General features: G+C 44.9%; 2 protein-coding genes across 2 annotated transcripts in view; one reads left to right on the top strand and one right to left on the bottom strand.

Annotated features, from left to right (window-relative positions):
* Positions 1-7,561: 7,561 nt before the first annotated feature.
* On the bottom strand, positions 7,562-10,934 carry RPL7 (ribosomal protein L7). Its single transcript, XM_006860014.1, has 7 exons — positions 10,893-10,934; positions 10,059-10,167; positions 9,622-9,788; positions 8,730-8,867; positions 8,350-8,459; positions 7,866-8,075; positions 7,562-7,628 (listed from the first exon to the last, which is right to left on the bottom strand). The coding sequence occupies exons 1-6, from the start codon at positions 10,904-10,906 to the stop codon at positions 7,867-7,869; spliced, it is 747 nt and encodes a 248-aa protein (XP_006860076.1). The 5' UTR covers positions 10,907-10,934; the 3' UTR covers positions 7,562-7,628; position 7,866.
* A 1,621-nt stretch (positions 10,935-12,555) lies between these two features.
* Positions 12,556-15,899, top strand: part of RDH10 (retinol dehydrogenase 10 (all-trans)) — a 34,480-nt gene continuing 31,136 nt past the window's right edge. Inside the window, exons 1-2 of the mRNA XM_006860013.1 lie at positions 12,556-13,076; positions 14,742-14,977. Of these exons, the coding sequence (XP_006860075.1) occupies positions 12,788-13,076; positions 14,742-14,977 (525 nt within the window). The 5' untranslated portion in view covers positions 12,556-12,787. The remainder of the gene's footprint in view (positions 13,077-14,741; positions 14,978-15,899) is intronic.

Genomic DNA, 15,899 nt, shown 5'->3' with positions numbered 1-15,899 from the left:
CAAGCTCACCAGTTGCTCACTATAGGGTCGCTATGGCCGGAACTGACTCGATGGTACTTAACAACAATGAACAAAATGGAGTCCTGGTGCAGCACTGGACCACAAGGTTGGTTTGAATCACAAAGTCAGTGGTTCAAACTCACCATCCACTCCTCAGAAACCCTATATAAGGTTGTTATGAGTTGAAACCAATTCAAGAACACTTAACAACAACAACAACAGCATGGGCAAACCGGAGTCCCGGTGTGGCACTGTAGTAAACTCTATACAGGGTGTATACAGGTATTGAAGGAAGAAGTCCTATAGGTAAAGTGCTGCACTATACAGTAAGCCCATCAAAAGATCAATAGTTCAAACCCACCAGCCTCAGAAACCCTACAGGGTCTTGATGGGTGGGAACAGACTCGACAGCACTTAACAAAAACATGGGCAAAAAATATTGAATGATGCTGGAAACATCAAAAGATTAAAGTAACACACATCGTCATTGTACTAAAATGAATTGGTTGATGTTCAGTCATTTCAAGGAGGACCATATGATCAAGAACTGACGACACTGAAGGCATTGGTGAAAAACAAGGCTCCAGGAATTGACAGAATACAAATGGAAATGTTTCAACAAACTGATGCAGCACTAGAGGCCCTTATTCGTTTATGTCAAGAAACTTGGAAGACATCTACCTAGCCATTCGACTGGAAGGATCCATATTGTGCCCATCCCAAAGAAAGGTGGCCACCCAACAGAATGGGGAAATGATCTAACAATATCATTAATATCACACTGCAACTAAAATTTTACTGTAGATCATTCAAAAATGATCACAGTAATACGTCGACAGGGAGCTACCAGAAATTCAAGTTGCATTCAGAAGACATGGAATGAAGGATATCTTTGCTGATGTCAGATAGATCTTGGCTAAAGTCTAAAACAGCACAAAGATGTGTACTTCTGCTTTATTGTCTATGCAAAGGCACTGACTATGTGGCTCACAACAAACTATGGATAGCACTGTAAAGAAAGGGTATTCCAGAACACTTTGTTGTGCTCATGAGAAACCTTTATATAGACCAAGAGGCAGTTGTTTGAATAGAACAAGGGGATACTAAATTACTTAAAATCAGGAGATGTGTGGGTCCAGGGTTGTATCTTTTCACCATATTGTTCAATCTGTATCCTGAGCAAATAATCTGAGAAAACTAGTAAGAATGTGACATCAGGATTGGAGGAAGAGCCTCCATTAACAGCCTGTGCCTGTGATACTCAGATGGTACAACCTTGCTGTTTGAAAGCTAAGAGGACTTGAAATACTTACTGATGAAGATTAAAGCCTACAGCCTTCAGATTGCACTGAACCTCAATATAAAGTAAACGAAAGTCCTGACAAATGGACCAATAAATAACATGATAAACAAAGAAAAGATTGAAGGTGTCAAAGACCTCAATTTGCTTGGGTTCACAATCAATGTTCATGGAAGCAGCAGTCAAGAAATGAAATGATGTCTTAAGAAAATCCGCCACAAAAGATGTCTTTAAGTGTTCAAGAGCAAGAACAACAGTTGGAGGACTAAAGTGCACCTGACCCAAGTCATGGTGTTTTCAATTGCCTCAGATGCATGTGAAAGTTGGACAAATGAATTAGGAAGCCCAGAAAATAATTAATGCATTTGAGTTAAGGTGTTGGTGAAGAATTCGGAATGTACTGCCAGAAAAACAAACAAATCTGTCTTGGAAGAAGTACAGACAGAATGCTCCTTAGAAGCAAGGATGGCCAGACTTTGGCTCTCATACTTTGGACATATTATCAGGAGGGACCAGTTCCTGGTGAAGAACTTCAAGCTGAATGAAGGACAAAAGTGGAGAGTAAAGGAAAAATGGGGGGAAGACCCCCAATGAGATGAATTGACACAGTGGTGGGGATAATGGGCTCAACTATAACAACAATTGTGAGATGTCTCAGGACCAGGCATTGTTTTATTTACACAAACCTTTTCTAGTATGCGCGTGTGTTTTAAAAGCTTTTATTGTGTACTGAGTGATTGCTTACATGGGAGAACAGCAGTTTTGGATAGGGAGAACCCATCCTATCATATTTCATGTCACTGCAATGGTTACAATCTCCTCCATGCATCACCATTCAACAGTATTTGCTTCTAGTGTTTTTAACCCATAGTAAAGGTTACGAATCGGGCTGTGAACCGAAAGGTCAGCTGTTGGAAATTACCAGCTGTTCCGCGGGAGAAAGATTTACAGCCTCGGAAACTCTGTACAGGGTCGCTATGGGTTGGAATTGACTTGACAGCACTTAACAACAAAATAGTAATACATGAATTATAAGTAAATCACACAAGGTACTAAGTAAAATCAGCAATGAAAACGGGGTTAGAAGAATCTAATTAACATGGTCAGCCTTCCAAGTCCTGCTCAACACACAAGGCACACATGTAGAGGGGCAGAAATGGAAACAAGGAGGAAGAAAATGGGAACCACTCTGTTCCTCTCTTAAATTTAAACCCTGGTAGAGCTGGAGAGCAAGGAGCTCTGGTAGCGTAGTGGTTACGAATCGGGCTGCGAACCTTAAGGTCAGCGGTTCGAAACTACCAGCCGCTCCGCGGGAGAAAGATGAGGCTTTCTACTCCCGTAAAGATTTACACCCTCGGAAACCCCGCACAGGGTCGCTATGGGTCGGACCCGACTCGATGGCACTTAACAACAACAACAACAAGAGCTGGAGAGCAAACTTGTTAAAGAAGGATGTGTGCTTGTATAGGTGTCTGCAGACAGGCCCATCGCTCCTGGTTTCATTCCATCTCGCCCTTCCACCCTGGTCAGGTCCCCACGACAACTTCCTCCCAGCTCCTTTCATAAAATGACTCAAAAGAATTCTTGTTGACCTATTTGCCTCTGAGCCTCAGTTTCCCCATCTTGGGAGGAAGCTGGACCAGATGACTTCCTGGCCCGACCTCCCTTTCAGGCTTCACCTGGCAGGACTCACATTTCCTGCAGTCCGGTGGAGGAGGGGTGGGGTTTCTTCTCATACCCAGCCTGTCGCGCCCTGGCAGGAGGCTCCGGAAGCGGGGGAAGCGGGCAGTGTGGGAGCAGGCGGCGGCCCGGCGCCGACCCGACCCCTGGCCCCAGCCCGGCGATGTTGCGGGGCAGGTCACGGCAGCGAGGCGGAGCAGGCGAACGAGCGCCTGCACGGGCGCTGCTCCCGCCCGGGCGAGCATGCTCGGCGGCCGGCAGCCCGGCGACGCAGAATAGTACCGCGCGCGGCGATTAGCCGCTCTGGCCCGGCCCAGAGCCCCGACAGCCCCGCCCACCCCACCCACCCACGAAGCGGAGCCTGTTGCTAGGTGCTGGGAGCCACCAAGCAGTGGTCCGCTGTCCCACCAAGTGAGAGGATGTGGCCTATCCAGGATCTGTGCTGAGGCGGCTAAGAGGTTGCCAGGCCTTACTTGACAAGAACTATAGGGCGCTGCCTTTAGTGTTGGGGCTATGGTAGGGGATGGACAGTAATGGGTGGCTGCCACCTCTCTAAGTGCTCATCCACAGGGGGCCAATCATGAAACAAGGTGAGTTCAATGTCACCTCAGTATAGGGTAAATGAAGGATGTCCGTGTTTAATGACAACGTTGGTGCTACTCAGACATTTCTGAGGTGTTTGCACACCAGCTTTTATCAGACTTAGCTTTCAAAGTTATTAGGTACAGATGAGCCTGCACTTCTCCGCTATTAGCCCAGCAATACCTAACTAGCCGTTTTAGCAAGCCCCTTTCAGATTATGACAAAGTCACCCCAGAGTTCTGTCATTCAATCCTAGATTCCATGTTTCTATGACTCCTGTGTTTAGGTCCTTTAGTGAAAGGTGAGGTGTGTGCATTTCCTAATGCGTGCCTAACACCCTGATTTAGAGGCTTTTATTAGCGTCTGACCAAATTATGTTCCCAACCTTTTAAGCCTTCATTTCTTAACCCTAAAACTGCTAGCTTTAGTTCTGGGAATATGGCTAGAGATCTCACAGAACCCCTGAAACTGCTCCAAGGACCCTTAGGCATACAAAAGAAAAATAGACACTGATCAACTTACCTGTTATGGACAGTAGGATGTACATTAAAACCTACATGGAGATCTTGGATTAAATAATAAATTGGCATTCTGTAGTGATCAAATGTCTATTAAATGGTCTGCAACAGCTCCCTTGAGTTTTATCAAGACCATCCACTTGGCTTTAACCCCAATTTCAACATTCTTTTCCATCTCTTTGACTTTCTTTTATGCATATTGTTCTCTAGTACCAGATGTCCAATTTTTATTTTTAAAAAAACCCTCAATCTTTTCAGCATGAACCTATCTCCCCAGCAAACCAGTTACCAGAGCAGTTCTAGCTCATGTAGACCTTATGTTGTCAGAGACTGTGCTCCGTAGGATTGGCAATGGCATTCTGGGAAGTAGATCATGAGACCTTCTGTGGCACCTCTAGCTAGACTTTAACCTTCAAACCAAGTGCAGCAATCACTTGTACCATTCTGGGACTATTCTTTTATTATTTATCATACACTTTAATTATTTGGGTACAACTTGTCACCTTTTCCCAAGTCTTGCCCATAACAGACACTGAAGATAAATCTTCTCTCAGGCCTTAAGACTCTTAGGTGGTGGTAGTGTGATGTTTTGTGGAGTTGGTTCTGACTTAGCAACCCTAGATACGGTTTCTTTATGCAAGCAGAAAGCCTCATCTTTCTCCTACATAATTTTCAAACTACTGACCTTGAAGTTAGCAGCCCAACTCATAATCACTACACTATCAGAACTCCTTAGTAAATTTAATTCTGCTCAATGACCCTATCTATCTCCAGGAGCCTATACGATGAAATTGAGTCCTCCACGGTTAAAAAAAAAAAAAAAAAAAGATCATAATTGCAACACTAATCCCCACTCCTCTCCTTTCATTAATCCTTTATCGCCAAACACTCATACTCAACGTGCCAGGAAAAGATTCAAAATTTCTAAATGGCTCTTCCCTTAAGAGGATACTCATCAAAAAAGTTCCGCCATGTTGTAAGTGCTGCAACACACTAGGCCATGTTGTAAGTGCTACAATACTAAGAACACTTAAGCCTTTTATATTAGAGAGGGTCTGGGGAAAGCAGAGATAGTAAATGGGAAAAGGTCAGATTAGTAAGAAATACTACTATTAAGAAAAATAGGGTTATATGATGGGATGTGTCAGTGAAGATCTCTAATAATCTGTGCTGAGACCAGAATGAAAAAGAAATCAAATCCACAGATTAGGGGCTAAGAATTCCACACACAAAGTTTAGCAAGTGCCAAGACCCCACAGCAGAAGCATGCCAGTTTTTAAAGTAACAGGGGAAGGGGAAACAAATTAAAGGGTGGTAAGAGCCGCTGGATGCAAAGAAAGTTAAAGCAGAAAAAATTGTTTTGGAAAAGATCACTGGCTGCTATGGCAAACAGAGATCAGGTAAAGGAAACCAGCTATGAATCTACTGGTTGGTGAGACAGCTACTTAAAGGATAGGAGACACAAGCTGTCATATGGGGGAACCTACAAACTGGAATATGCTAGGGCTGCCTTTGTTTTTCCAGGTCTCTCAAGTTTTCTGCCTTTAACAGGGTACCATCTTACCACTTTTCTATCACTGCTTTTAGTAGAAAATATTTGGGGTTTCCCTAAAAATCCATAAATAGGTTCCAGATTTCACAGGTTTTGTAGTACACGCAAATAATATCTTTGTAGGAGACAGAATGGCCTCCCCAAAATATCCACACCTTAATCCCTGACTTGTGACTTCCATGGCACATCTGTGACTTCAGATACACTTTAACTAAGGATACTGTGATATGAACATCCAGTGAAATCCAATGTAATCACATAAATTCTTATGAGGCACATAGATCAGTGTTTGAGTAAGTGAATGAAAAACAGAAGTTAGCACTTTATAAAATGAAGGGGCAATGATCCAAGGACTATAAGCAGCTTCTACAAGGCAAAAATGCAAATAGATTCTCTAAACCCTCCAAAAGGGCCTGCTGACATCTTGATTTTAGTTCAGTGAAACTGACTTTGGACTATTGAACTCAAGAACTGAGAATAAATTTGTGTTGTTTTAAGCCATTTAAAAGTTTGTGATACTGTTTTAACCGTAGTTAACTAATGCATAGAGCAGGAGCCCTGCTAACATAACTATAGCACCTAGCCCTTTCCCAAAGGATTCTGCATTCAATTTACACCATTATCTTAATGAGTTTTGCATCCTTGAGGGACTAAAATATTGTTCCTTTGAAAAGCTCATTTTAGATCCAAAATGAAGCCTGAAAGGACTGACTAAAGTGAATTGTTAAATGCAGTGGAGTCAGTTCTGGCTCATAGCAACCCTGTACAGGGTTTCCCAGGAGCAGCTGGTATGTTTGAAACAATGACCTTGTGGTCTAGTACTTATTCTACAGTGCCACACCAGGACTCCCACAAAAGCCACTGATGGCCCTCATTATTTCACTTAGCCAAACAGGCTTGAACATCATCTGAGCCACTGTTAGCTTTCATGACACAAAAGCACATACAAGACAATCTAGCATACATTCTCGTCATCTTCCTTCAAAGACTACGAGGCCTAATCCTTATATTCTACTAAACCAGTTAAACAAAATCAAAGAAAAATTCAAAACTTATGCTCTTTGGCTCCACCTAGAGATTAAGTCCCGGTGTGGCGCTATAGGATAAGCACTAGTCTGCTAACCACAAGATCCGAGTTCAAACTCATCAGCTGTTCCTTGGAACCAATTCAATGTCATTTAAAAAACATTTTTAACAAATGTATCTCTCTAACTCATTAATACTATAGAAACTCACTAAGCCAAAAAACTTGCCAATACAAAAGCTGAAAAACGTAATCTATTTACCTAGCAACTTTCAAATACTAAAAATTAAGGCATTCTAATGTGACAGTGCCAAAAGAATTCACAGCATGTTCACATTGCATAACACCCTTGGCACAATCAACAGACCATAAAAAAACCTTTGAGATTGTATTGACTCCATGCTATGTATTTTACACCTAAATTTCAGTTCACTAGTCTGGATGATGCAGAGAATATACAGGAATGTGATTTATAAAAATACTAAAATTATGCTGTCCAAGCTTTTGCTAATAAACTTCACTGCCAAGTGTAAATTATGCAACAAAATAATTTCTCCTAAGTGCGTTTTCTTCTGATTATACATAACAAAGGATGCAGCAACAAAAAGCTTGACATTAACTTAAGAATCATGCACAAATGCCTGTGAATTGGGCATGAGGCTTTAAGATACCCATATGACACAATTCAAAGTCCAAAACCAGGAAAAAAAAGAAAAAAGAAAAGAAAAGAAAAAAAAAAAAAAACCTGTAGAGGAATCCCTGTAATAAACTTTCTCACAAGATACAAAGTTGACCCTAGGTTTAGAAGCAATGGACTGTTGATTTGGCTAAATTTTATTACACACCAAGATTTATCATAATTAAAGGGGGGAAAGGACAGGTTAACAAAAGTTGCCAATACAACAATTTCAATTTGAGAACGTTCACTGTTTTATTAGCTGACCAGATTACAAAAATAATCATGGTAGATACCTGAAAGGGAAAAAGAAAAAGTCAAACAAATGACTTTAACAGCTAATAATGTATTTCACTTCAGACAACTGTAAAAATGGGCTTTTGGTTCCCAACAGAAATGCCCACCAATTTAAGTAATTTAACAGTTTTTACTTACTAAAAACATTAAGACTAAAACCCAACCCAAATCAATATTTAATGCAGGTAAGTATCCAGGACTATCAAATAATCTTCTCTCAGGATGCAGTCTCTCACCTTAGTTCATCCTTCTAATAAGCCTGTTGATCTGGTCTTCCCTGTTGCCAGCATCTCCACCTTCTACAAAATGGGTGGTTTTTTTCTTCATCCCACCACGAGGAGAAGATAATTTGAAGGGCCACAGGAAGTTATTTGCTTCTTTGAAACGTTTCCCAACGGTGTAGATCTCATGAATCAGATCCTCCATGCAGATGATCCCATATTTACCTGGAAATTTTAAGGCACTCAAATGACTGTCAATTACATACAGGCTGTGAGATTAAAAAAAGTAAATTAAGAGTAAAAACAAGGGAAGAAATGCATGGCTTTATTAACTAAGATCGGCGTTAAACCAAAGAACACACCATGTTTTCCTTAGACTTAAATATTGTAGAGAATATATAAGTGATAGTGTTCAAGGGGAAATTTGCAGGGCCACAGAATCCCAGAAAAAACATCTCAGTCTGATATCAAACTTTTTCCCTAAATAGGCAGAACTTACCAAGAGAACGTGCAATCAATGTGTTATCTGTCAGGGCAATTCGTTTCTTATTGATTTTGCCATATCCACGCTTGTAGATCAGTTCATTCACTGACTTCAAGTTTGGGTACCTGAATGTAAAATGCAGACATAAATGAACAAAGAATAAGGATCTGACTTATAGAGACCCTATATAAGGTTTCTGAGGCTGCTAATCTTTACAGGGATGAGAGCTCCTTGTTTCTCCGGAGAACAAATGGTGGGTTTGAACTGCCAACCTTATGGTTGGCAGTCCAGAGCTACCATGGCGCCTTAAGAATTATGATTGTGAAAGCTAAAATTTCTTTTCCTATGTAGCCAATTTGACAATAAAACATTACTAAACAATGGTTACAACTTACCCCCATGCAATATATGGTTCCACAATCCTCAACATGTTAATTGAAGCCTTGTTGAGCTTAACAAAGGTGCCATTGAAGATTTGGCGAAGGCGAAGAAGCTGCAACACCTTTCGAACCTTTGGGCTCACACCATTGATACTGATAATGAGAAGGGAAAAAACACTCTATTTGATCTTTATCAGAATTTTCACTAATCAATTATAAGAAATTTAATCATTGTAATTTTGGAAAGACAAGTCCCACCTAAATAGTTATGAATCCTCTCATGTCACAAAACTACTGGAGATTTTCTTTTAGTTACCCAAATTCTCTCCCCAACTTCTTTCAAGCAAATCTTTTTCTGACTCCCTTACCTTGTCCTCATTCTGTACCTATCTAATATTATTAGTTTTAAGCGTTGTAATTGTACTTTAGTTACTTCTGAAGGTGATAAGTGCTTTCAAGTTGATCCCAACTCATAGCAACCATGTATAAGGTTTTCAAAGAGCAGCTGGTGAGCTTGAACCACTGACTGACCTTACAGCCCAGCGCATTATCTCACAGCGTAACCCCAGGACTCCTAGTCTCCATGAAACTAAGCATCCATCCAGAGGCAAGATAGGTGCCTTGTTCCCAGTTTTGCAACTAGACCATTGGTTGCTGTTAAGTGCCTTCGGTTCTAACCCATAGCGACCCTGTTTCTGAGGAGCAACTGGTGAGCCTGAACCACAGACTTTGCATTCCTGTGCATTAACCCACAGCGATACACCAGAACTCTATTAAAAATGCTAACTCCTTTTTTTATCTACCTCAGGTATTACATTTCTGAATCAAGCCTCAACAAGCACTGTGAAGTTGTAACTTTCCTAAGACCAAAACGAAATGTCTTTAACAGAATAAACATGGAACTTACCCTCTGATCCTGATAACAAATGCCAGCTTGGGCTCACCAGGTACATAGAAGTTGCCCGCTTTTCTTGCCATCCTAGCCATTCGAATCTCAGTTCTGTACATCTGCCTATATTCCTTGTGATAGTGCTTGGCTTTTTCATAGATAAGCTTCCTCCTTGCTTTTTGAAGCTGAAACAAGTATCTGTTATTCAACTGACTTTATCAAAACAAAACACAACTAGCAGTAAGAATCTTTAATACCATTCCAAAGAGCAGATACTAACACCTAACTTAACAAACAACCTTTCATTTGAGAATGCCCCAGTAAAGACCTAAGCAATCCCACGAGCGAAGCAATGAGCACTCCTTCTCAATGTTGACGACCAGAGCGCTTCTTACAGAGTTGTTGGTGTTAAGTGCCATCTTACATAGTTAGGTGCCTCAAAAAAGAACACTCACCATCTTTTGGGCAAACTTCTTTCTCAGGCGCTTGATCTTTAGTTCTGCGAAATTCCGTCGCTTTTTCTTCAGGGTCTCTGGCACAGCAGGAACCTTCTTCTTCTTCTCTCTGACGTTGGCACACAGAGAATGTTAGCAATAGCTCAAAAAGCTCACTCCCTTCTAGAAAGATCACAGGGTGGTTTAACAGAACCATGCCACTGGCTCACACTAATTGTTTTATCTTTAAGTTGCAGGCCGTGTTCTCTCCACGTCAACAACGGGCCCTTTTATGAAGAGGGCAATCACAAACTTAGGTCTGCTGCTCAGCACCGGCCTCCATACTCTAGTAAAAACAGTCCACAGCGAAATATCAGAATTCATTATGTCTGAAAGGGCGCTGCGAGATGCGGGTGCCTACACTGTCAACGAAAGAAGGCCTAGGAGTCAGAAAAACCAACCCTGGTTCTAGTCTCGAAATCCCACATGTAATAGGTACAGGCCTAGTGATGGCAGGGTCGTCTGGCCGAATGCCAGCCTAAGAACGAACTAAATCCTTAAGCTCCGCGCACGTGGCTCAAAAAGAGCGTCTACCGAAGACTGGATCTTCACCTAACCAACTGGTCTGCACATAGTCGGTTCTCAACTTCCCGTTCCCTGTTACCTCCAACACCTCAACTCCAAGGCCGCCCGTATCCCGCCTTAGCCCGGGGTCCCACTAGTGTCATAGAGCGTCACAAATACACAGACAAAGGGGCAAAAGCACAGGCTACAGTCAGATAAGGGAAAAGTGAGACAAAAAGGCCCTGGTCATGAAGATGGAGAAGGATTCTCAAGCAGGAAGGAGCAACTTACTCGACAACCTCCATGGTCCCAGCCGGTTAAAAAAAAAAAGGAAGTTGGCGCCTGCGCACTGTCCGCTTAAAGACAGCGAGAGTGAAGCCCCACGGTCTATGGGTGTCTAAGGATAAGCCAGAAAAGAAACCACAACTGAGAACCCGTCTTCCAGACACAAAGTTAAGAACTGCTCGGCTCAGCCTTTTCTGATCAAACTTCAGGTAAAATATATACACTGATTAGGCTCTTAAATCAATATGACAAGAGCAAAGAGTGCTGACACCTTAATTACTTGGGGTCCTAGTTAGGGCCGTGCTGACAACACTGCGCTGGATTCCACCTTGTATTGCATCCAAAAGGAGCCCTGGTGGCACAATGGCTAAAGAGTTTGTTTGCCAAAGGTCGGTGGTTTGAACTCATCAGCCACTGCATGGAAAAAAGAGGTGGTCGTGTGCTTCCGTAAAGATTTACAGCCTTGGAAACACCATGAGGCAGTTCTACTATGCCCTAACAGGGTCACTGTATTAGAATTTACTCGTTGGCGACGGGTTTGGGTTAATGTACGCAAATGACATGCCACCGGATTGAGAACTATAAATCCCGGCATGCAGTATTTCTATTGCCCACCGGTCGGAGGGAACCGCCTGTTATGGGGTACTGTAGGCAACCACCGCGGTGGTGGTAGCAGCCTAGGGAAACGAGAGCCTTTTCGTCCACTTTCTAAATGGCTGGTCGCAGTCGCTCCGGAAGCCCGGCTTTCTGCCGAGTCGTCACACACTTTGATGCTCCCTTTGCCGCGCGGCCGAGGTCCTCTTCGTTCCTCCAGCCTGCAGGGCTGTCTTTCGCAGCGCCTGACCGCGGGTGGGGACGGTCCAGAGTTTCCTAGTTAACGATAGTGGCTGAACTGGGACACGTAAAGACCGGACGGCCGGAGAAGAATGGCCACGTTCGACCGGACCACTCCCGACCCCGGGGCCCGGCAGGCGGAGGCCGGGACACCCCACGGCAGGGGGCGTGAGCATCGAAGGGAGGTGCGACGAGGGCTGGAGGCTGCGGCCACGGCCATGTGAGAGGGGCAGCCCCGCCGCGGCTCGGTGGACAGCAAGCGGGCGGGGGGCTGGGCCGGGGGGCGGGGTGCGCCCGGGGGCGGGGAGGGCCGAGCAGAGGGAGGGCCGATGCCGCCGCCGGCTCTTCCCGGTCGTGGGTTATGTAGAGCGGAGCGTGGAGCCCGCTCAGAGCCAGCGGGGAGCGCTCCGAGTTACAAGCAGCGCTGCGTTGCGGAGCCCGGTGCCCGAGTGACAGCCGCGGGGCGTGCAGGGCACGGGGACACGAGACCGCGAGAGCAGCTGCAAACCGTTGGGCTCTGCTCGCCTGCGCTTAGCGAGTCACCCCTTCTCGGCGCTTCTGCCCCGCACCCCACTCTCCCATCCTCTAGCAACTTGAGTCAAGTTGACAACTCCCGCGGCTGCCTGCCGGCCCGCGCCGTCTCCACTGTGCGCTCCTCCTCCAGGTCGAGAGGAAGCCGCCGCGCCGGCTCCGGGGACGCTCGGGCAAAGGTGGCTTGGCCATGAGAGCAGCGCGCGCCGCCTAACTCGTGGCTGTCACCTCCGCTGCAGCCGGACCGGTCGGGCGAGCGCTCCAGGGCAGTCGCTCCGATACAGGCGGGTGGCCGCCGGCAGGAGGCGCCGAGCCGGGCGTCTGCCGCAGCGGGCACAGCCCGGGGCCACCGCGCCAAGCCCCGGCGGGAGTGGCCCCGCGCAGGCAGGGAGCGGCGCCGCGCACTCCAGCCCGGCGGGCACCTTCTCGTTCTGGCCGTTCTGACAAGCGCCCCGGGGCCGGGAGCCCGGCTGCCCGGCGCGGGGTGGGCGCGTTCGCGGCTGCTGTTCGACTCGTGCGAGGCCCCGGGCGTCAAGATGAACATCGTGGTGGAGTTCTTCGTGGTCACTTTCAAAGTGCTCTGGGCGTTTGTGCTGGCCGCGGCGCGCTGGCTAGTGCGGCCCAAGGAGAAGAGCGTGGCGGGCCAGGTGTGCCTCATCACCGGCGCCGGCAGCGGCCTGGGCCGGCTCTTCGCTCTCGAGTTCGCCCGGCGCCGAGCGCTGCTGGTGCTCTGGGACATCAACACGCAGAGCAACGAGGAGACGGCGGGCATGGTGCGCCACATCTACCGGGACCTGGAGGCTGCCGATGCCGCGGCTCTGCAAGGTAACCCACGCCGGATCATTGTTGGGTCAAACCTTCTCTCTAGCTCTGCGCCCTTCGTCAGTGTGTGTGTTTGGGGGGTGGGGAGGATAGTCCGCAACTCCACTGCCACGGTCAACCCCGCTGTCGAGGAAAAGAATATCGCATCGGTCTCCCGGAAAGCAAGTGAAATTTGCCCCGTAATAAAAGAATGTGATCACCTCTGTATTGAAAATATGCGAAACCTGTAACTGACTGAGTTCGTCTCTTTGAGGCGACTGTGGTGTTCCCTAATAAGCCCACTGAGGGTAGGGGAGCTGAGAAAACTTGTTGCCACAGGTTTGGATTCTAAAATTTCTCCCTCGTGTTAGCGATGGGAAACTAGTATCTGGGAAGATGTTCTCGGACTGTATCTGTGTTTCTGTGGTCTGAACCGCACTAGAGTGGGAAAGGATTGATGATTTCAGTTAACTTTAGCCAAAGGAAAATTAACATTGTTTCTATTAGAGATAACTAAGTGCTTTAGTTACATACTCTAAGCATGATTGAAAAGATACCCACCTCTTGAGGGAAGTACTAGAAAGCTTTGAAAAGCTCTCCCATGTTTTTCGTAACCTCGGGAAATCTTCATTTCTGTATACTTATTAACTAAGCTGAATCTGAGACTTTTTTTTTTATATTTAAGCCAAAGTAAATACCATAAGGATAATGATTCTTGCTTTTTGACAGTATTTTTCATTTCCAGAAACAGTATTGAACTATGCTGAGAATTTAGGCTCCACCACCTTATCCATATCAATCATGTGTCACCAAAATCTTTGGCAGCTGCATTTTAGGTCAGAAAACTCAAGGTTGAAATGATTATATATTCACTAGCCGTGATTGTTGTTGTTGTTGAGTGCCGTGGAGTCGTTTCTGACTCATAGTATAGAATGCCGGAGGAGCTGCTTGTGAGTTTGAACTGCCGACCTTGCAGTTCAAACTGACCTTGAGGTTGAGTGCTTACTATGGGCGCCGGCCACAACCTAAAAGTGTTTTACAATGAAAAGGTCTTGGGTTTTAAAATTGTTTGTGTGTGTTCTGTAGTAAAATTGCATTGAATTTACCCTTAGGCTTGAAGTAAAATTGCAAAATTACCTGTAAGCTTAGGTGGGGTCAGCATCAAAGTTAGGATAAACCAGTGACCTCCATTTTTTTTTCATGAGAAACTTTACATTTGTTTCTTGAAATTGGATGGATTCAGATTATTAATTACAGTTTTGATTTTGAAGGTGCTCACATGAAACAGTAAGCACCTTGACCACTGTCCCCCACAAAAATGAGTGTGTACTGGGTGTGTTTGGGAAGGGGCGTACTCTGGGCTGAGAAAGTTTCTTGCCGGTATACCTGTCTTTAAGCTCCAGGAATCTGGTCCCATGTGGTCTGATTTATATTGTGCTTGTGACAATTAACACGATTTTCCTGTAAGCAAAGCTATCTGGTAAATTGCTGTAATTCCCAAATATTTTTAGGGGAGGGAGGCAGGCAACTGTAAATTTAGTCATTGGCAAGCCTTATGGTGTTAGAAATTTGAAGCTCGCTGTAGTACTTTTGTTGTGTGTGATATTTGCCCTTTCATTGCCGTGTGACTCACTTTCTGTACCCCCTTCTCTGTTCCATTTCTGCCTTCATCTGGTCTCCTGAGGACAGCTGGGGATGGTGAAGAAGAAATTCTGCCCCACTGTAACTTGCAGGTTTTTACCTACACCTGTGATGTGGGGAAGAGAGAGAATGTCTACCTGACGGCTGAAAGGGTCCGCAAGGAAGTTGGCGAGGTCTCCGTCCTGGTCAATAATGCTGGCGTGGTCTCTGGGCATCACCTTCTGGAATGTCCTGATGAGCTCATTGAGAGAACTATGATGGTCAATTGCCACGCACACTTCTGGGTAAATATAAACATCCTTGTTTTTATTGCTATTCCATCCTCAGGGAGAAGGCTGGGAAGGAGAGAGACTTCAGTACCCGTCTGAAAGCCACCTGTGTACTTTCATCACAGAGCTTCCTTCTAATTAACTGCCCCCCGTGGTGAATCACAATGTTTGCCAGTTACTATAAAATACTTGTTTTAGACCCCCCCCACCCCAGTTTTCCCCCCTCTTTTTCTTGAGAGGGCAGAGGACTGAACATTTTGAACATTTTGAAAGCCTGCCATAAAAATAACAAGAGGGAGCATAAAGCCCTGAATTTGTTTATTTTACTTTCTGTAAAGTTTGTAAAACATTGGTTATTCATATGAATCCCTAAAGTCAAAGTTTAGGCTTCCAAATTCTGTTCCAGCCACATTTCAGAAAGTGCCAGAGATTCAGAGCTCAGCATTTGTGGTCCACTAGGAGGGGTCAGGCCACCCTGACAGTCGCTTAATATCCATTGAGCCTCCACAAGGTCCATGGCATTGTCCTCTTAAAACATCAAGAATTTTGCAGCTGAGAAGATGCCTCTCCGGTGACAGTGATTGTACACTTGGGTGAGTCGTGAAACCTGGTGAGCTGGGATTTAAGCCCCTCAGACTCTAACCATGAGAACTCCTGCTGTAGCATCTGGGGCTAAGGGATAGCTGAGTGACTCCTACTACTTTGAGGGGAAGACTAACCCCCATTTTTCCATTGAACTTCCTGTTTCACAAGGGTGAGTGTGAAGATCTCTCTTGTAACATTGTCTATTATTGGTCCACTTTATGCTTTTCTTCTTCATAATATATTTCATCTTTACTTTTGTAGACAGATAGGATCCAAAGAAGAAAGAGAGTAAAGAGATACATGATTTTTCCATAGGCAGATTAATTAGCCTTCTAATAGAACACAACAAAGA

The sequence above is a fragment of the Chrysochloris asiatica genome, unplaced genomic scaffold (genome assembly GCF_000296735.1).
Source record: "Chrysochloris asiatica unplaced genomic scaffold, ChrAsi1.0 scaffold00036, whole genome shotgun sequence".
Lineage (NCBI taxonomy): Eukaryota > Metazoa > Chordata > Mammalia > Afrosoricida > Chrysochloridae > Chrysochloris > Chrysochloris asiatica.
This window is presented reverse-complemented; position numbering and strand designations above follow the sequence as displayed.

Bases quoted from the DNA above. Each gene is read 5' to 3' on its own strand.
- RPL7 (XM_006860014.1), bottom strand. The intron at 9,789-10,058 runs GTGAGTGTTCTT...TACTTGTTTCAG, and splicing joins AGAAGTTTGCCCAAAAGATG to CTTCAAAAAGCAAGGAGGAA. The intron at 8,460-8,729 runs GTAAGTTGTAAC...TTTTACATTCAG, and splicing joins GAACCATATATTGCATGGGG to GTACCCAAACTTGAAGTCAG.